General features: G+C 62.0%; 1 protein-coding gene across 1 annotated transcript in view; it reads left to right on the top strand.

Annotated features, from left to right (window-relative positions):
* LOC119107984 (stromal interaction molecule homolog) overlaps nucleotides 1-20305 on the top strand; it is a 33378-nt gene extending 13073 nt beyond the window's left edge. The window contains exons 4-14 of the mRNA XM_037231571.1: nucleotides 8005-8246; nucleotides 12473-12588; nucleotides 13008-13168; nucleotides 13513-13647; nucleotides 14384-14551; nucleotides 14948-15212; nucleotides 15991-16059; nucleotides 17899-18133; nucleotides 18930-19053; nucleotides 19706-19876; nucleotides 20300-20305. Coding sequence (XP_037087466.1) covers nucleotides 8005-8246; nucleotides 12473-12588; nucleotides 13008-13168; nucleotides 13513-13647; nucleotides 14384-14551; nucleotides 14948-15212; nucleotides 15991-16059; nucleotides 17899-18133; nucleotides 18930-19053; nucleotides 19706-19876; nucleotides 20300-20305 — 1692 coding nt within the window. The remainder of the gene's footprint in view (nucleotides 1-8004; nucleotides 8247-12472; nucleotides 12589-13007; nucleotides 13169-13512; nucleotides 13648-14383; nucleotides 14552-14947; nucleotides 15213-15990; nucleotides 16060-17898; nucleotides 18134-18929; nucleotides 19054-19705; nucleotides 19877-20299) is intronic.
* Nucleotides 20306-21009: the final 704 nt, after the last annotated feature.

The following is a 21009-nucleotide window of genomic DNA, read 5'->3' as shown; positions in this document are numbered from 1 at the left end:
GGGCCGTCAACCCCCGACGGACCGCTGGCACGGCCGTCGGCGGCCGCGCCGGCCGCTCATCGGCGCCGATGAGCCTCAGTATGTGGTCGGCCGGCGGCGCGAGCGCACCGACGCCAGCCGAGAGGTGCCGGCCCGCCGCGCCGTTCACCGGCCGGTCCTCGCCACCCGCGGGGACTTTGGAGCGGGGCGCGGCCGGAGGGCGTCGGGGGCAACTCAGCGGGTGCCGAGCCCGCCGATTTCTGGTGCCGACTGCGTCACGCGTGTGCGCGCCTGCTGCCGTCGTGGCGCCGCCCCGGACCCGGCCCGGTCGCGTCCGGGTGTGGTCCGCCTGAGTTCAGACCCGACTCGGACGCGCCTGCACCGGGACCTCGTCTGGCGTGGCGTTCGGACACCGCTGACCTTTGCGACGGTCCGCGTCCGCGGGCGGGCGCCGGGTGGGCCCGGCCGGCGCCGCTCCAGCGCCGCCTGGCATGGGGTGATGCGGGCGACGCGATTCGCCTGGCTGACGGTCGTGCTGCTCGCCTCCCGGCCCGGCCCTGACCTGGCCAACCGGACGTCGGGCGCCGCCGGCGGCGGCCTCACCACATTCCAGGTACGGCCGGCGGGCAGCCGGAGGGCGCGGCTGCTGCGGCGTCAGACGGCGGCGCTCGGAAGTGCCGTCGCGCGGGCCGTCCCCAGAGGGACGCCGACAGATAACCTGCTTACCCGGGCTGGGCTTGATTCAAGCCAGTTCGCTTGAATCTGTGCGATTGTAAATGTTCATGTGACTTATGGCCGTCGTCAAAATGTGCCTTAGAACCTTCTATGGACGGCGAAGCTCGGCCAAAAGGCGTTATGACGTCATTGGGCACGCGGCGGACCGTAGGCTGCACGTGGGCGTACGTGGACTGTCGCAGATGGCCGCCGCCCGTGCTGCACGCGCTGCAGCGGTAAATGCCGTGATTGGATCGTGCGGGCCGTGTTTGGTGATCGCACCTGCCTCATTAATCAGCGCTACGGTTTGTGGTCGCGGTCTGGGACACTGGAGTCCGCTGCGGTGCGAGGCTGTTTGACCTGGGCCCAACACTGCCGGAAGACGCCGTGCCGTGCTGGGTCTTTCGCTGGAGGTGGCGGCCGCTCGGGTAGCGGATTGCGTCAAATTGTCGTGATGTGCATGGCCCAAATGCATCATGGATTAAAAGAAAGTGATTCTTTCCATGCGATCTTGCAAGGCGCGGAACCAGAAACGAGGAAACTCCGGCCTTTTGAAAATTTCTCGCGTTCGCAGCTTTACCGCCTCGGGTCGAGACGAGTGTTCATGAGTAAGAATGGATAAGAGCAAAATGTCTTTTGCATCGGTCTTGTTTTTACAGCATTTTGTGATTGTTACATTAGTATGAAACGCCGTCTGTGGCTATTTCATCCGCTACAAAATGCCCGGAAAGTGGAACTGTACGTCGGCGTCTTCCCCGTCCCTCCGCTCCGTAACTGTACCCGATAGCTGTTGTTGGACGTGCACCTGAGATAAGGCTTCGGTAATGCCAACTGATCCGATTGTGTTTTTCAAACACAGCTGGGCTGTCAAGGTCACTGCACTGAAGTGCCATTGTCGCAAGCTTGAACGCTCAACCCCACCAGGCGGTGGACGGCACAAGACCCCCCCCCCCCCCTCCCTCCCTCTCCCTCCCTCCCTCTCCCTCCCCAGTGGAATTCCAGAGACCACGAAAAATAACTTTGAATCGTCTTTGTTAAATTTGACGTAAACGATAAAACATGGATCGCGTCTTATGGGACATTTGGTGCAAACAATTTCCCATCAATGGCGGCGTGTTTGAAGGCGCGCAAAGCGTTTTGTTATTGTCCGTCAAAGGGCAGTGCCGGCTGCTTAAATGTCGGCTATTCGTCGGCTTTTACGGGTGTCCTGTGTGCGTGAAATTTACGTACAATGCTCAACTTGAAGCATACGAATTGTTCTGGATAGGTTAATGACCTTTCTGTGGTTAAGTGTTGTCACGGTATAGTAGTCCAGTGTTTGATGTAAGGTACTCGATATTATTTTATATTAGATACTTGATATGATCAATATTTGATGCTATTTTGATACCTTTGCTTCGAGAAGCCAGCTTAGCCAGTTTCTCAAAACAAAATTGTTCATAGTTCATAGATCGTTGGCAGATCGGTTCTAGGCGTATGCGCGGAATGCCATCCGGACATGGTGCCTAACTGGATCGAAAAGTACTGTACTGTGCTCCAGAAAGCCGTACTTTACCTTGTTCGCAAGCGTCAGGGTCACCCTAGCGTCTAACTAACCTAGTGACTGACGTCCAGGGACCGAGCCGGGCCTCGTCAGGCTCCCCTGGCGTGGTGCTATCCACCGGTAGTTGTTCCGCAGCTGTAGCTCAGTCTGAGGCTAAAGCGAGTGGGAACTTTTCATCCACCTCTCGCCAACGACGCAAGCGAAAACAGCTCCCACCTGGCGGAACTTATGCACGCAGGCAGCAACTGCGAAAGCTCATGCGTTCAGGAGCAGCCGCACGGCCACCCACACGCGGCGTACGGACGGTCGCGGTCGAGAGGCGCCTGTTCCCATTGTAGTGGTCTCGCCCCTCCCCCCATGTTTGTTGCGATAATTTCATAATTGCTTGGTTGATGGGCATGATCATGATCATGATCAAATTCCTAACATGATCAAAAGCCGTGAGATGGATGTGTTTTGACTACGGCGCCTCCAGTTACGACGTGGAATGGTGTTCCGCCCTTCGTATAGGCGTAAGCGACATTCCGTTTGTGAGAGATACCCGTTGTACGTGTTCTGTAGCCGGCAGCGGTGTAAGATTTGGTACAGCTGGCGATGCATCCCATGCAGATGTTTTCGCCAATGCGTGGATGCACACCAGGTTACATAACGATGTTGTTATCTCTGAGAGCTTGCCGAGCGGTTTGTAATACAAATGTCGGTGTTCCGGTGCTCATTGGGAATGCACGTTGACTTGTGCGCGAAACGGCGAAAGATGACAGCCATAAGACATTCAGAGTCACCATTGTTTTTAAGCAAACATGATTTGGTCTCCATTTGGTAAGAAAATTGTTGTCCTGAGCGCAAAATAGCCGTGATTTTTGCACTCTGTGTTTTCAAGCGTCCAGGTTGAGCTGGGCTGGGACCAGCGAATTGACCCCACTAGATTGGGCTGGACGTCGTGGCTTCGCATATACGCGAGGCTTCTGCCGGTCTTTGTTCCGTGGCTCTAGTTCGATTCAGAACCAAGCGGCGAGAACGTGCCAGCGTCCCTCACCAACGATGAAGGGTAGGTCCCAGCCAGCGCTGACCAGACAAAAGTCGTACTGTTGCCACCAGCCATTGACGCCCCGCCCCGCCCAACTGTCGGGCAAACTATGTCCCGGAGTCGGGCGAGTCATGTGTAGAAGTCCACACCTCAGTGCATGGCCGGCTGGGCGGAGGTTGGACAGCCCTTTCGCATTCTTGCCGCCGCCACCGCCGTAAGCTCTCCGGGCTCGGCTTGGCGCTGCCACCAGCACATACAACCCATCATTCACCGTCTCAAAGCATCCAACAGTTCATTATCGGCTGATCGATCGTCTCATGGGGATGCGCAGGTCACTAGGCGCGTTTGGGCCTGCTTCCTCGGCGCCCGGGGCGGGCTTTCAGCGGCCGGTGCCCGGCAACGTTACCGGAGTTTACTGGCGATGGGCTGAGGTGGTGACCTTACCGGAGTTTACCGGCGATGGGCTGAGGTGGTGACCTTACCGGGGGTTTACTGGCGATGGGCTGAGGTGGTGACCTTACCGGGGGTTTCACCGGCGATGGGCTGAGGTGGTGACCGTACCGGGGGTTTACTGGCGATGGGCTGAGGTGGTGACCTTACCGGAGTTTACCGGCGATGGGCTGAGGTGGTGACCTTTACCGGGGGTTTACTGCGATGGGCTGAGGTGGTGACCTTACCGGGGGTTTACCGGCGATGGGCTGAGGTGGTGACCTTACCGGAGTTTCCTACACGGCGATGGGCTGAGGTGGTGACCTTAACGGGTATTTACTGGCGATGGGCTGAGGTGGTGACCTTACCGGGGTTTTACTGGCGATGGGCTGAGGTGATGACCTTACCGAGGGATTTACTGGCGATGGGCCGAGGTGGTGACCTTACCGGAGTTTACTGGCGATGGGCTGAGGTGGTGACCTTGACGGGGATTTACTGGCGATGGGCTGAGGTGGTGACCGTACGGGGGATTTACTGGCGATGGGCTGAAGTGGTGACCTTACCGGAGTTTACTGGCGATGGGCTGAGGTGGTGACCTTACCGGAGTTTACTGGCGATGGGCTGAGGTGGTGACCTTACCGGGGGATTTACTGGCGATGGGCTGAGGTGGTGACCGTACGGGGGGTTTACTGGCGATGGGCTGAGGTGGTGACCTTACCGGAGTTAACTGGCGATGGGCTGAGGTGGCAACCTTGCCGGAGTTTACTGGCGATGGGCTGAGGTGGTGACCTTAACGGGGGATTTACTGGCGATGGGCCGAGGTGGTGACCTTAACGGGGAATTACTGGCGGTGGGCTGAGGTGGTGACCTTAACGGGGATTTACTGGCGATGGGCTGAGGTGGTGACCTTAACGGGGATTTACTGGCGATGGGCTGAGGTGGTGACCTTAGCGGGGATTTACTGGCGATGGGATGAGGTGGTGACCTTACCGGGGGTTTACTGGCGATGGGCCGGGTGGTGGTCTTACCGGGGTTTTGCGGGCGATAGGCCCGGGTAGTGACCTTGCCGGGGGATTACTAGCGATAGGCCGGGGTGGTGACCTTACCGGGGGTTTACTGGCGATGGGCCGGAGTGGTGACCTTACTGGGGTTTTGCTGGCGATAGACCCGGGTGGCGACCTTGCCGGTGGATTACTAGCGATAGGCCGGGGTGGTGACCTTACCGGGGGTTTACTGGCGATGGGCCGGAGTGGTGACCTTACCGGAGTTTCATGGGTGATAGGCCGGGGTGGTGACCTTACCGGGGATTTTCTGGCGATAGGCCGGGGTAGTGACCTTACCGGGGGTTTGTTGGCGCTGGGCCGGGGTCGGGTAATGCCGGAACACCTGGCGGAGCAGGTTACGGCTGCCCAAAATCGCCGCCGTACAAGCGGCCCGGGTAGTGGATCATCGCTCAACGGTGCGACTTTCAGCACCTGCTGTAAATAAGCACACTCGACGAGGTGCCTCTCTCCCCGGCCCCGTGACGGCGCGTCTATCCATGCAGACGCCACCTTGACCTGGATGGTGCAGTGCGGGTCGTGAGCCGGCCAGCCGCGCTGTCGCGAGTCACCCGTAGCCGTCCGCGGCGGTCCGCGCTGACCGCAGTCAACACCAGGCGCGGCCAGGGGTCAGGGCCGGCCTGCGTGCGGCGCGCACGCACTGTTTTTGTCGACTTCGGAAGGCCTTCGACGGCACGACGCGGCCGCCGGCTGAATCGTGGCGGGCGCGTGACGCGGTTTCCTGGAGAACTGGTCCGCAAATATGCGCGCTGCCTCTCGCGGCGGTCCCAGCGCCAGACGACCGACGATTGATGGTCCGCTGGTGGGCCGCGAATGAAGGGAATATTCAACATTCGTGTGCCGCGAGCCACACCTGGGATCGTAGCCGTACGCGGACGGGGAGACGTCTCGAATTAGATCTGTCGCGCATATCTGCAGTCAAGCACAGTCTGATAGTGTGCGCTTACACAGCCGAAACCAGTGTGCGACGAGAGTGATCGTCGCACCCGCTGACAGGCAGTTTGATGTCTCGCGTTTGGTTTCGTGACGGCGTGTGTCTGGAAGGCCGCGCACCCGACCGCTAGCTACGCCACCAAACTCCCGGCACCAAACTCCCGGCAGGCGTGATAATCTTGGCAGTCCGGCGCTGAAAAAGCACGACAATCACCTGAAACAAGTCGCCTGCTCGAAAACAAGATGTTTCCGCAAGCCCGCGCGGAGCGTGTACTGCAGATACCGAGCAGTGGCAGCGAGCAGTCAGCGATCGAAGAGCAGTCTAGTGCCGCACTCCTGTGTGTGGGCTCATGGTGCGTGACCTCACGCGGCACGACGCTTCCGGCACTGGGCGACCAGCGGCGTGACGGGCGGCTGTAGAGTGAGCGGTGCGGGCCGTCTGGGGCCGTGTCCTGCGGCGCCGTATTGACCGTCGCCTCCTGACGTCAGGCCATGACGGTCGCCTCAGGCCGCGTGGGCCGGGCCGGCCGTCCCAACTGCCGAACGCTGGCTAAACTCGTCCGGACGCGCCGCCTTTGGCGCTCCGGTGCCCGGCTGCCAGCGGCCGGCTCCAGACGAACGGCCGCGCTGACGTCACCACATTGTCCGGCGCGCGGCGATCGTTACGGGCTGCCCGTGACGGCGCGCTCGGGCACGGGTGGCGGGCCGCGGGGCTCAGGTCGCTGGCCTGAGTCGGCCTCTGCCGGCGGAGCGGCTCCACCGCCGCGCGCCGGGTCGCGAGATGTCTGGTCCGGGCCTGGGAACGCCGGGTCTGGAGGAGATGAGGGCGCTTCGTTGGTATGCGTCCCGCCGCTGCTGGTACGTCACGCGTCCGATGCGATAGCACGTCTGGGCACTCTCTTGTCGTGGCGCGTCCGCCTGCTCTGCCATCGTGATGGGTTCATCGTAGTGGGCGCGTGTGGCCACGTGCTCGTCGTGACCAGCGCAGGGTCGCGCGATGCCCAGCTGTCGTGACGGAGTCGGCTGGTTCGGCTCGTCGCTGCCGGGCCGGGCTGCTGGAGCCGGCCGCGGCGGCCCCTTCCCCTCCCGGGACCGGGCCGCGGTGAGCTCTTTCGGCGCCCGTCTGCTGCCGGGGCCCAGCTGTCGGCTCCGCCGGTTCCCAGAACTATTTGGAAAGGCGTCGCCACTTGGGATTTGCCCGGCGTCGGTGTTTGTGCAGCTCTGAGTGCCGCACTGGATGCGGCTCTGGGACTGGCCGATGGATGTTGGGTGGGCTTCAAAGGTCATGGTTCATGGTCAAGGCTTGGCATGGGACACAGATCTCTCACATCCGACGCATGGCGGCGATGGGTGTAGAACACGTATATTCTTCATTTGCGTGATGGTATCTGGAGATTTGTCATGATTGCAAGGCATCTATGCATGAATGTATGCCCCCCACCCGTCTTATGTCTGGCTGGTATGTAATCTGGCTGGTATGGAATTGCCAGTCCTTCCAGACTGAGTAGCGGTCTCATGTGAGCGGATAGTCGCTGGGCGGGAAATTCCATGTCAGCGTAATCACCAAGGCTCGTGAAAGACATGAAAGGTCGCTCTAAAGGCTATCTCGAGACGCTGTGCGCCGGTTGCCGTGATGATGTCTTCGGCCGGCCCGACCAGGGTACCTATGACACGGATTGTGCCCAGAAAAGTCTCGCAACCCATCAGAGGTCTATGGGTCATGAGCGCTACCGCCTGGCTTTTTGACTTCCCCGTTAACACAGCCTCACATCGTTATGACGCCCTCCACCGCGTGGCATCTAACCCAGAGGCCGTCATTAGCGTGTTAGGATTGACGCGTCCGTGCGATGAGGTTTGCGTCCCATTTGTCATCGTAGGAAATCCGCCACTGTTGCTGCATCGGGTGGCGCGCGGTCGTAAGCCGCCGCAGCAGCCGACCCCTCCAGCATTGAGAGGCGATCGCGCCCTGCGTCGACTAGCTCCGGAGCCCCATCACGCCGGCAGCGCACGGGACATGATTGGCGTGCTGGCTCCGTGGCTTCGTGGCGGGGTGCCGGCGTTTGAAGCTGCTGTCTGTGAGGCTCGCGGGTGGAACGATGCTCGTTGTGCTCGTGTCATAAGTGCTAGTGCTGTGCTGTCGTACTATTCCGCATTGCTAGGAACGCGATGTGGTGGACGTTGGATGCTTTGTGTTGAAATGAAAAAAACGCGGCAATTCTCGTGGATTTCGCTCCTCCAGCAGGGCATGATGTCCACTTCCCTTCGCCGCCGTCCACCGGTGTGCGCGCCTGACCAGGCCCCTGCCCCGCTGTCGGCAGTTCCTGCGCGAGGAGCTGAACTACGTCCAGGGCTACGGCAGCCGGCAGGACCTGTTCCACCGGTCCGACCAGAGCCAGGATACGGCCGTGAGCGTGCGCGAGCTGTGGGAGCACTGGCGCCGCTCGGCCGTCCACAACTGGACCACCGAGCAGACCGTCGAGTGGCTGGTGCTGCACGTGCACCTGCCGCAGTACCGGGAGGTGTTCGAGCTGCACCACATCGCCGGTCCGTCGCTGCCCAGGTAGGCCCCGCTGCTGACTCCGGCGCGGCTCGTGACGTCTGGGACGCAGAGGGCTGAGCGTGGCTGGGATGGGCGAGGGTCGGGGCCTGGCGCGGCCGGTGGTTACGGCCCGAAGCGGCTGGGCCGGTCTCGGTGCGCACGTGTTGAAGCCTCGGCACTTAGCGATACGGGGCAGACCGTCGGCAACGGCAGCCGGGTACGGGGCGGGGAGTAAGAACTGGCCTGTTCATAGTACGGGCGTCATGCTCTATGTTAGTTTTTTGATTTTTTGTTTTTAGGTTCAGCCGAATTTTTCATTGGATGGGTTTCTAGGCTCAGAGCCCACGGCACGGAATACTTGATGTGTGAGCTCTTATCCCACCATCCGATCTTGAGATAACAGGTCGACGGAACGGCAGAATTTTGTGGCGAAAATTTAATGTGCCGTAATGCTCGACGCGGTCTACTCCACCCTCTGACATCACTTGACCTTTAACGCGGCCACTGCCGTCAGCCACAGGCCATTCCAATCAGGACGAATAGCGAGTGCTTAAAGGGACCCGGACCAAGTGCGTGAATGGGAAGACATGTGCTCCCCGCCACAAGTGAATGGGAAGACGTGTGCTCCCACCACAAGTGGGTGAATGGGAAGACATGTGCTCTAACGAACTGAGGCATCGGGACGGACAATGCCAACGTATTCACCGTTTGGCGCACAAGGTGCGTGTAGGCCGTGGGTAGCGTTGGCCATATCGCCAGTGTTCTGCGGAACTGATAGCTATGGTTCATGTCGCGGTCTGGGTCCATGTATATGTGTCGGGTCAGGAGTGAAACTGACCGTCGGTGACCAGAAGTCGCCGAATCCACGCCGGCAGTCACCTGGCAGTCTTCCCATGTGGGGCCATGTCTTCCCAATCTTCCCAGTCTTCCCATGTCGGGCCCGCCGCCGTCCTGCCCTCTGGCGGCGGGTTGCGGCCGGACTCACTCCCGACGGAGGCTGGCGTCTGTGGCGGCGCTGCCGCTGCCGCTCCGCTCGCGTCGGCCGGGCCTCCGCCTCCCCAGCCGTCTGACAGGCCTTGCAGACAGACCGCCCACGCCCGGCCGGGCCCGTATCGAACGCTGCCGACCCCGGAAGGGCCCGCACTCTGTCGGCTACAGGTGGCGGGTCCTGCTGCCGCCGCGGCGGCTTGCTGCGTCACCCTGGGGTCGGCCGGGTCGCCAGCGCCGCTCCGTCAGCGGCACGGCCTGGCGCTGGTCTCGTCTGCACGGGGGTGCCCGTGCCGCCCCCTGCTGTGAGGTTCCACTGTGTCTTGAGACTCTGGCAACCCTGTCAGGGTCTCTGTGTTCGGCCTTTCGGAGGCAAGAATGTCGATATTTGTTCATGCTATCGTGCCCCGGGCTCGAGGTTTACGACCTGTTGCCCCTCCCCCTCAAGGTCGGTCATTCAGCATCAAACCGGGCAGCGATCAGCCCAGCATTCGGGCGCCTCCGGCCTGACCAATCGGCCGGTCAGGTCAGATGTCACGCTGCGGGGTCAAAGGGCAACAGATCAGCAGCCAACGAATTGTGCGCACAGAGGCCGCCGGAGATGCAGAATCCTGGTAGCATAAATTGATATCTACCCCCTGCGCGCTCGTTTGGATGAATTTGGGAACGCCGTCCCGGCTGCGGCGGGTCGTCCGTGCCGGTCCGGGCACTGGCCCGGCACTCCGGGGCCGCCGGCTGCTGGAGTCCCGCCGTCGACGCAGTCTGCGGGACATTGTGCCGGGGCAGACAGCCGCCTCACTCGGCTCAGCTGGCGTGCGCCGTGCGCCGTCGGCGTCTCGGCGCCGCGCGCTCTGCTGCTGGCCGTGCTCAGCGGTCGGCGTCGCGTCATCCGGCGCGTTCTGCCGTCGGCGTGCCGACATTCCGCCGGCCTGTGCCAAGAGCGGCCAGCTATCGGGGACAGGGCCCGCCGCCGCCCGCCGCCAGCCACGCGGCTGCCTAATCAGACTCATTTTCCGCCCCCCTGGCCGCGACGTACTGACCCCATCGGAGAACGGGGTCACGAATCCGCCAGTGGTCGTGATCTTTGCGGAATGTGGAGCCGGCCTTGGTGAAGTGGGTCGCGAAATAAGCAAAGGCCGACTCTAAATTTGCCAGTTATAGACGCTTTGGAGCTGCATGTGTCGTTTGGTGGACGCCCACCGCGCGTCGTTATCATGACCTCGATCACCTTACCTATGCACTTTAGGTCATTGACTTCTAGCATTGCTCGATAGCTGCGTATGGAGTTGTTTTATTGCCGTCTTTTATCTCACCGAGCGCTGCTGTAGCGCCCGGCCTCCCGGGCACCTTCCGGTATGACGCCGAGGCGTCGCCGGCGGTCAGATACCGACAAAAACCCGCCGTATTTCTCCTGAGTGGCCTGGCGGCACGCGGCCGGCCGCGCTCGGTGCGTCGGCGGTCTCGGCGCGCCTTTTCGACGCCGCGTGCCGCTGCGCCCGCGCCGTCGACGCCCGCCTGCACCCGGCGAGTGGAGGCCTGACGTTCTGGCCGACGGTGGGCCGCGCACTGTCCTTATGGCGCGGTGTTTCGCTCCTGACAGGTCAGGCCGCCTCGTCATCACTGGTTTTCGGACGGGTGGCAAGGGCGTCATTTTGTCCTTGCTGGTGGCCTTCAGACGAGCCAGGCCAGCTCGCTATGTCAGTCTGTGTCATCAGGTATCATACGCCGACAGGTCAAGGCGTCGCTGTCATGAATAGCCGTGCCCGACGTGTCAGACGTCGGCCCGACATGACGCGTCCTCCCTCGACGTCAGTCACGGCTCTTTCGTGACCGGTCCCTTCCGGGTATGTCATGTTCCGCGGCTATGTCATGCCGTGTATGTTATGACTAGTGTTCCCCTGACGTCGGAGCGCCGCGCCGTAGTGACGACACCTTTCCTGGTGTGTCATATGTCAGTCCGTAATGATTGGCCCTGTCCTGACTGGTGGGGATCGAGGCTGTGTTGTCTCTGCCCATCCTGAATCTGCTGGTCCCGCGGGGCTGCGGTTGACCCACTGACCGCCACCGAAGTCTAAAGAACCGAGCGTACCGGCGATGTTCGGGCCGCTGGAGGCGGGTCCCACGGCCGCTGCCCGAGCGGCCTGGACGTGATGCGCACCTGCCGCGCGCGTTGGCCGGTGCTGGCGGCGCCGGTGGTGGCCTGACCCTGGCCCGGCTGGCCCGGCGGCGCGGCAGCCGCGGCAGCCTCCGCCACCGCAACAGGTGCGCCACCGGCGCTCGGTCTCAGCTGGTGGGCCGCAGCTGGCGGGCCCGGCGCCGCGGCCAGAACGGGGCAAGTCTGGCGCTGGCCGGGCAGACGTCCCGTCAGCCCGCTGTGTGTGCGTGCGCACGTGCGTGTGTGCCTACATGTGTGTATGCGTGCATGTGTATATGTGTGTGTGCGTGCGTGTGTATGTATGCGCGCGTGCGTGCGTGCGTGCGTGCATGTGCGTGTGTGTGCGCGCGCGGGCGTGCGTGCGTCGGTGTGTTTGTTTGTGTGTGTGTCCACGCCTGCGCACTTTCCTCTGGCTCGGGCGCTGTGTGAGCCTGCCAGGAATGTGCGATATCCGCCAGCCGGGTGGCGGCACGGATACGGCCGAGGGCGAGGCGACGACGGACCGTCGGCTCCGTGAAACACGCCCCCGTCGGTCTGGGGTCCAACTGTACCAGCCCCCCCCCCCCCGGGATAGCTGTCACGTGGTGCGGCGTTTGCTTGCTTGGCATTAGTTTTTCTGTTCTCCTCGGCCGCGGCGTAGTTTTCGAAATGTTAGCTTCTTCGGTTCACTGGGACAGATTAGACTAGAGCTGAGAGTAACTAGCTATAGTGCCTGGTCGGGGGCTCAAATAAATGAGTAAGACAGATGTAAAACTCTGCATTCGGATTCGGTTGCGAACGCCGCTACCTGAAAACACCTGTGCACCTTTTGCCTGACTTGTGCAAATACCATTTTGCCATTTCAATGGTCTGTTTTGTGCAAAGCAAAACAGCATTACGACAGAGGCAAATCGAGATCGATGCCGTTCTGTGTGCTTGATGAAGCGATGCTGACTCAATACGCGTCGATTGTAAGCCCTTGAGGCGTGTTTTGTGCAGCAGCTTTCATGCCAGTACGGTGTCGGCTGCCTTTCCTGCAGTCCGCCCCGGCTCTCCCTGGCTGCTACGCGCCCGTGTTCGTGTGTGTTCGCGGGGCATTGACCGGCTGTTTGCCTCGTGTCCACAGGCTGGCGGTGAACAACAACCACTTTCTGTCCGGCGTGCTGGGCATCAAGGATCCGCGCCACAAGCAGAAGATCATGCTGAAGGCCATGGACGCCGTGCTGTTCGGCCCCCCTAAAGGTGACCCCCCTCCTCCCGCCCGGCGCTGCCCGCCACGTGTCAGCCAATGAATGTGACATCAGAGGGAGCAGCATTGAGCGTGCGGATGTATCGCCTAAAATGGCGCTTCATCTGAAACCAGCGTGCCTGTCGCTCCGTGCGAGGGACACAGTTGAGTGATAGCGGACTCACAGAACCGACACGGGGGTGCCGGTAGAGGGTGCCGGTAGTTAACGCGTCTGCGTTAACCACTGCGCATCTGGGAAACCAGAGGTACGGGGTTCGATTTCCCGCGGTGCCCGCCCTTCCTGCCAGGGTGAGAGGCAGGCGACGCCATATAGCCTCAGCAGCTGAGTGCGTCGTAAAGCCCCAATTACATACACATACAGAACCGACGCGTGTCTGCGCCGAGCGTTGATCGACGGCACGCACTGCTTCAGACCCCAGCAACCTGGTGAAGGACGCCATCCTGCTGACGCTGGTGCTGGTGGCGTCCGTCGGCTGCTGGCTCGTCTACCGGCAGAACCAGAAGTTCCAGCTGCGCATGCGCAAGATGACGGCCGACATGGAGAGCCTGAGCAAGGCTGAGGAGACGCTTCTGGCCTGCAGGTACTGCTGAGGATGGGGCGAGGAGTGCCTGTCACGTGGAGTTAACTTCTGCGGAAATAATTGTGTGATTAAGCCAACTCCTCTTGCGCTCGTGGCTAGGCGTGCATTCCGTGGGGTTGAATTATGCTTGTTTGTTATCTGACGGCTAATTGCGTTCATTAGCCTGGTGTGGCCGCTAGATTTCATACACTGTGGCGTGCTCTGTCTCGTCCCGACTCTGCGCAAATTTTGGCCGTGACTGTTACACGGCGCCGTGCAGCCACCTCTGCGACAGCCGGCACAGCGCCGTCGTCAGCAGCGGGACCCGTGTGAGCCCCGCTCCCTCCTCGGCCGCAGGTGGAGCTGGACCGGGCCAACCAGGAGAAGGAGGTGGTCTCCTCCCACAACCGGCGTCTGGAGCAGCGGTTGACCGGTGACGTCAGCGCCGATGGCGGCCAGTCCGAGCTGGAGCGACTCCGTTCAGAGGTCGAGGTCAGTGTCAGGTCAGAGGTCAGGATGGTGACCAGCCCGAGCCAGAACGGCTTCGCTCAGAGGTCGAGGTCAGTGTCAGGTCGGGTGTCAGGTCAGCGGCCAGGCAGAACTGGAGCAGCTTCACTCAGAGGTCGAGGTCAGTGTTAGGTCAGAGGTCAGGCTGGTGACCAGCCCGAGCTGGAGGGGCTCCGTTCAGAGGTTGAGGTCAGTGCCAGGTCGGTGTGTCAGGTCAGCGGCAGCCCGAGCTGGAGCGGATCCGCCCAGAGGGCAAGGTCATTGTCAGGTCTGAGGTTAGGTCAGCGGCCAGTCTGAACAGGAGCGGCTCTGCTCTTCAATGGCATGGTAACCGTCCACGGCAATACGTCCGATGGGTTTATGAAATCCCCAGGAGGCTCTAATTGTGCATGACAGCTGTTTAAGGCTGCTTCACGTAGTACACACATTAATTTCAGACTTAGTTATGCGGTAACTTACATTTCTGTTTGAATCTAATCAACAATGGTTCGGTTGGCAAAGCAAATCTTAAAAGAGAATCAATTTGACCCTGATAGCGGCAACATTTGTCAGATACGAGAGCCGATTCTGGCCGCAGTTTGTGTCGGGCGCAGGCCTGCCAGGTGGGAATCCCGTGTGCTCACCATAAGCATGGCATGATGGACGTCAACACGCGGCATCTTGCTCTGATCAGGCGTGACGACCGGCTGACAGACGTGACAGCCGCCCGCGGCGCCGCCAGATGCTGACGGAGACGCTGCGCAGCACCGAGGCGGAGCTGGAGGACCGGTGCTGGAACTGCCCGCCGGCGCTGCAGCACTGGCTGCAGCTCACGTACGAGCTGGAGCTGCGTGACCATAGCCGCAAGCGGGCCGACGCCGAGCGACAGCTGGAGGACGCCAAAGTCATGGTGAGAGGCGGCCAGGGCTGGATAGGTGGGCCGCTGGCCAGGCTGGGAGGCGGGCAGGTGGGCAGGGCTGGGGAGGCGGGCAGGTGGCCAGCGGTGCGGCAAGGTGACCAGGGACAGTGAGGTGGTCAGAGGCGCGTTGGGGTCGCGCGTGCGCCCCCCCCCCCCCCCCATGTGCGTATTATGGGTGGCAGTACCCGTGGACCGTTGATGTTGTGCCATGTGACGGCTTCGTGCGACGGGGACAACTTGCCTGAGATGTGCCTTGATGCTCGTTCGGATGGGTTCGGCGGCGGCAAGCAGCGCCGGCCCTTACTCGACACCCGCGCCCCGCAGAGCCCTCCTGACCGGCACCCACCTGAGACAGTGCCGGACCTAACTCAGCACCCCGTTTCGCAGTGCGACAAGCTGCGCAAGAAGCAGAACAGCCTGTACGGCGCGCTGGTCTCCACACACGGCCGCACCGTCAACGACGTCGACACGAGTATCGTCCTGGCGCGGAAGGCGCTGATGGAGGTGACGCAGGAGCTGCAGGAGCGCACCTACCGCTGGCGTCAGATCGAGCTGATCTGCGGCTTCCAGGTGGTGCACAACCCGGGCCTGCCGTACCTCGAGTCGCTCACGCGCACTCTGCAGCGCAACACAACGTCCATACCCCGCACCGGTGAGACAGGGGGCCGTGTGGGGGGAGGCGGGGTCTGGGTGCGGTGGTGCCAGAGGTGCGCAGGGGAGGTCGCGGTACGTGGCGGCGCCAGAGGTGTGGAGAGAAGGTGGCGGCACAGGGTGGTGCCGGAGTTGCGCAGGGGAGGTCTGGAGACGCGGTGCCGGAGGTGCGGAGAGGAGATGGCGGCACACGGTGGTGCCGGAGGTGCGGAGAGGAGGTGGCGGTACGAGGTGGTGCCGGAGGTGCGCAGGGGAGGTGGCGGCACACGGTGGTGCCGGAGGTGCGGAGAGGAGGTGGCGGCACACGGTGTGCCGGAGGTGCGGAGAGGAGGTGGCGGCACACGGTGTGCCGGAGGTGCGCAGGGGAGGTGGCGGCACACGGTGGTGCCGGAGGTGCGGAGAGGAGGTGGCGGCACACGGTGTGCCGGAGGTGCGGAGAGGAGGTGGCGGCACACAGTGGTGCCGAAGGTGCACAGGGGAGGTCGCGGCACGCGGCGGTGCCGAAGATGCGGAGAGGAGGTGGCGGCACACGGTGGTGCCGGAGGTGCGCAGTGGAGGTCTCGGGACGCGGCGGTGCCGGAGGTGCCGTCGCCGGTTTGGGTCCGCGTAGCGCGGTGGTGTGTGCCGGTTTGGTTACAGATGGCGGCCTGCGTAACGTTTCAGTTGTGCGGTTCACATCGGGCGTCAACTTGTGTTTTTTTACTGGTGCCCCTTCTACCCCTGGCTGTTTTATGCGATTGACACCGCGTCTTCATGTTTCGTCCGCGTCCTTATTCCAGCTTCATCGCTTAGAAAATCGGACGATGACCTGGACGAGGATAGCGTCTCTACACACGGCCAAAGTGCAAGTGAGTTACGGGCCGGGCAAAGCACCGCTTTTAAATGACGTATTGCCGTATTGTAATGTTGAACTAACCAATCTATGGTTCACTGGCTGTTGTCGTGGAGCCGCGCCAGCGTCTGTAGCATTTGTTCGGCCGTCCACCAGCCGGTGGCGATCAGCTCGAAGTGGTCACGATCCTGCGGCCCTGTCTGATGCATAAACAGCCTTCGATCGTTGCCGAGGCGTTGCGCCACCTTTGGCGACTTTGAACTCGCCAGCGGGCCGACGCGGGAGTGGATTGACGTCGGGGAACATTGACGTGTGAACGTGTTGACTGGCGTGCGCCGCGGCGTGTCGGCGGCTCGCCATGACGACCGGGCGGGGTCGGCCCCGCTGCGCGCGCCGTGAGCGGGCGTCCGCGGCGCGTGAAGCCGTGACGTGACGCCGTGCGCCGCCGCGCCCAGTCGGAGCTGGTCAGCCAGTCGGCGCTGCTCTCAACTCGGGCGGCGGCCCGGTGCCGGCGGCGGCGCGCGCGGCCGAGCGGCGCGCGGCTCGGCGCGGCTGCGGCGGGCCGACACGACCCCGACGCTGCTCCAGCGGTGAGGGCGGCCCGGCGCCGCACCGCGCCGCACCGCGGCCGGCCGCCAGGTGGCGCTGCCCGCGCCGCTTGGTTCTCGTTGGCCACCGTCGGCGCTGCCTGCTGTCGTCGCCGGCTGCGCAGCTCTGTGTGGTGTGGTTTGGGCGTGCGGCGCGCCGCCTGGTGCGCCGGCTCGCCGCTGGCCGCCGGCTCGGTTTACTGGTTTGCGCTTTTTGGCGTCGGGCGCCGCGGCTCGGTGCGTGCCCCTCGCAGCGTGCCACTCCCGGCGGCGCAGCTGGCGTCGGTCATGTTGATGTGTTCCGTTTGCGATTGGCTTGCTCCTGCTGTTCGTGGGCTTGCTAGCTGAATTGCGTTTGAAGCAGGTTTTGTTTAGTTTTGTCGTGCGCGTTATTCGGCTTGTTGCTTCCATGTCACGCTATCCCCTATTCAGCCGTAGTTAATGCTCGCATTTGAAATGCCCGGCTGGGGTGATGTGTGTATTTGCCATGCTTCCCAGCCCTGCAGTAGTTTGTGGTTGAGTGTACAGACGTGGCACTAGGCTACCTGTAGTCGGCGCCAGGCTGGAGTGGCGCGTTCCCCACCCCGCCAGTAGTTCCCAGCGCCTGTTTTCGCGTGGTGTGCCCCGTTGTTGCACGCACGTGGTCGGCCATACCAGCGAGAGACGTGTGGGTGCCGTGGTTGCTTTATTGGTTGCTTTATGGTTTGGCTCAGACGCTTAATGATGTGTAGTGCTGCTGTAGTTGTTTGTCGCGTTACCTGTCCGAGCATCAGTATGTTGCGTAAGAAGCTGAAAAACGGCATGGTCGTGCCTTCCACTTGACTTACATAATTTGGTATCTTTGCCCTGTTTACTTCATTTCTGTCATAGGTTCGCCAATTGAGGTCGTCTTTATTGCGGTTCAGCACAAGCGTGTGTTCTGGCACTATTGCTGCCGTGTGTCGTAAGCGAACGTTCATGTTTGTGTGAGGTTTGATTGAGCCGTTCATTTTGGACTGACTCCACTGTTGTCAGCATGATTGACACGATTGTTTTTGTTTTTTTTTATTTGCTGCCAGTCTTGTCCTACGGCTTTTTTACCAATACTAATGCAAGCAATAAAGGCTCTCAGCTCCTGTTTTTCCGGAATCATTAGTTCTTGTGAAAATTTCTGACTCCCGTTATACCAGGAAGTGTTGTTTGACCGACGTCATTCGGCTGTCGAGGCGCGTGTTAAGATACAGATGGTTGTTTTGCTTTAGTGCTGACTGTGTCGGGTGTCATTGCAGCCTCGTCCACGGCTGTAAGCGCACTCGCCGAACGAGCCAGCGCCTCGCGGCTGCTGGAGCGCGACTCGAGCCAGTCGTCGTACGACCCGTCGACTCGGCCGCTGGAGCGCGACTCGAGTCAGTCGTCGCACGAGTCAGCCCGGCTGCTGGAGCGGGACTCGAGTCAGTCGTCGCACGGCTCGGCGCCGGACGGCGAGTCGCGGCCGGCCGGCTCCATCGCCGCCTTCGCCGACAGGTTTGCATCCCCCCCCCCCCCCCCCCCCCGGCCGCCGACTGGCGAGCAGCTGCTGACGTCGCGCAGTCTGCCGAGCGATCCCCAAACGGCGCGGGTGATGGCTGTGGGAGGTGCTCTGCAGATTCGGACGGCATTAGACAGACCTTTAAACCATCGCCAGATTCTGGAGATTATCTGCGGGGTCTGCGGGTGGCGATCTGTGTTCTTTGCGGTGATTGATATTTGCGTATGTGGGAGGAGGGGAGTTGGCAAATTTGCCGAGCTTCGTTATGGCTTGACGGATGTCCGATTCCAAGGATGGATGAAGGCCTTTCATATGTGTGGTGCCGTGCCATTGGTTTGTGCGTCGGTGCCGGAATGGCGAGTACGATCATCTAGTGCAGTGGTTCCATCTCCAATGCTGCGGTTGGTTTGATTATGCCGCTGTGAAGCACTGTTTGGCATTTGACGGTAGCCCTGTGTGATAACCCCGTATGCTGTGTGCCCTGGCTGTCAACCACCGTCTACTGCACCAATAGCAAGACGCGGCCTACATCGCTGTGTCCCCAACCACATTTGTGGGGTGTCCAGTGTTCATGTCGCCCCCTCCCCCGTTTGGACCACGCCGAACTACGACTCTGAGTGTCCCTTATCCACGTGTGAGGGGTGTCCGGTGTGCACGTAACCCCCGTCTGGCCCATGCCGAACCTCTGGATCCCTCCGACCGTCGTCCGACCCCGGTTAAACTGCCGCTTGTTGTTGGTCTGACCGCGCGTGACCCGGCTGACCTGACGTGACCTGGCGCCGCTGCCGGCAGTCTGCGACCGTCCGCCCTGCACCGCGTCACTGGCGGCCAGCGGTCGCCGGCGCTGCGCCGCGGCAACATGGTCAAGTCTCACAGCCACGACGCAGCGGTGCCGGCGCCCGCCAAGGAGGCGGAGGTGAGCTCTCCGCGTGGCGCCTGGCTCCCCCGGCCGCCCCGGCGCCACGGACGGCGCGAGCCGGTGGTCGGGGTCGGCAGGTCCGCGTCGGAGGTCTGGATCGATCGCCCGGTGGGCGCCTCTACTGGGCACCGACACCGAAAAACCCATTAGTTTGGTACTTGATCTAACCTTGTCATGCCATTTTCAGAAGTTATCCCCTGTCGCTCGTGTTCCTGCACGTGCTTCGCGGTTGAAGTGGTCGAGGTTAGGGCATCCGTTCACTGCTGCCGCTACCCCCGTGCTGGGTGTTGTGAGACAGTGCTGTGTGGGGGGGGGGGAAGGGGGGGGGGCTGCGCCGCTCCAGCGCGTGACCGGTGTCTCGCGACGGGTGTGGCTGCAAGTGGCCCGTCCCGTCCCTGCGTCTGAATATGTCTGCGTGTGTAGCGTCACCGGGGCTGTTATGCGATTCGCCGCCGCTGCAGAGGGCAGCGTACCATTCGGCTCTGCGCGCATTCTGTCGTGTCGGCGACTGGTCGTCGGTGGCGCTCATCACTGCTTCGCCAACAGTCATGCGCGGCCCTCCAGCCGTCGTCGTGTGTGTGTGCGTATGCGCGTGTGCGTGCACGCGTTGTCGGCCGCCGCTGACGCCGGCGTGCGTCGCTGTCGGCAGCTGCAGACGGCCAGTCGGCTGGTGTCGCGCTCCGACTCGGCGCTGGACTCGGCGCCGCCCTCCCAGCTGGGCTCGCGGCTGCGCCAGATCGCCTCGAACACGCCCACTGTCGACGAGGAGGACGGCACCGACTCCAGCTCTGTCACCGAGGACGGCGACCGCAAGCCAAGCGCAAGTTCCACTCTTCCGACGGCACAAGGCCAAGGCACACTGACGACGCCGAGGCGATCGGAGCGGCGCCGCGCAGTACTCGAGCCGCGCGATGGGCCGACAGATGGTGCTGATGCTGTAGCGTCGACCGAGCGTCGGTAGGCAGGACATAGGCATGTTTAGGACTGACCAAAGCGGCTGTGCGAAGCCGCGTGGGCTGATCCGACGACAATAATGGTGCACACGTTAGGACTGTGGGTGCCGCTTCAGCGACCATCTGCCCGTCAGGGAGAATCATCACTACGAACTCGACTGATGGTCCTCCACCAATATCTGCGTGTCCCCTTGTTCTTTACAGCTGCGCTGGTTGTGATATCCAAGACGGATGCACAGCAGTATTCCGCAGCCTTGTCGGTCCTTGTCTCGCGTATTGCGTGGTTTCAGGTGTGATAGACCCGCTCATGGGAAGGGTATAACAAACATTCTGATGTTGCGTTGTTGGTGATAGCTCATCGTCCCGGAGAGCAGAACATTTCCTCGCGTTACATCGCATTTTAGTGATCAGCCTTCGTGCAATGGGCCGCGATCGGCACGCGTCGCGGACCAGCGCCGTCCGTCTGGCAGGACGACACGCGCAGTGACGGCAGCTCTGACGGCGCGGCTGGGCCTCCGTTCCTTCCTGTTCCGTGTGTATTGCCGGGTGGTGGCCGCCCTCCGGCGCAGCCCGTGTCGGGGGGCTCGGCAGACCGTGAGGTGGCCGCCGACCCTCGATCGTCGCGTGCAGGCCGCCCAGCCGCCGGCTGCCGAACTCGGACGCGCTCCGGCGGCGAGCGGGACGCGCACCGAGGGTGTTGGTCCGTGGCACCGCCGCAGACGAGTGATGAACCGCGCCCAATATAGCTGATGGAAGTACGCCGTGTTGAGCCGGTAAGATGTGAGCTGGAGGGGCCGAGTGGCGTGGTGTGTGTAGTGGGCGCCCATTGGCCGTGTTTGTACAAGGTTGCCGCAAACGGCCATCGCGAACGACCAGTCGCGTCATTCATGAGCGACTGGATCAGTCCGTGATTGCGCGTTGATTCCCGCGCGGTGAGTGCTGACAGTTGGTGTGCCTCGTGTTTAAGAAAAAGAGCGGGCGCGTAGTCGGAGTGAGAATG

Source organism: Pollicipes pollicipes, unplaced genomic scaffold (assembly GCF_011947565.3).
Source record: "Pollicipes pollicipes isolate AB1234 unplaced genomic scaffold, Ppol_2.1 Scaffold_6686;HRSCAF=7923_pilon_pilon_pilon, whole genome shotgun sequence".
In the NCBI taxonomy this organism is placed as follows: Eukaryota; Metazoa; Arthropoda; class Thecostraca; order Pollicipedomorpha; family Pollicipedidae; genus Pollicipes; species Pollicipes pollicipes.
The sequence above is the reverse complement of the archived record's forward strand: the minus strand, read 5'-3'. Positions and strand labels throughout refer to the sequence as shown.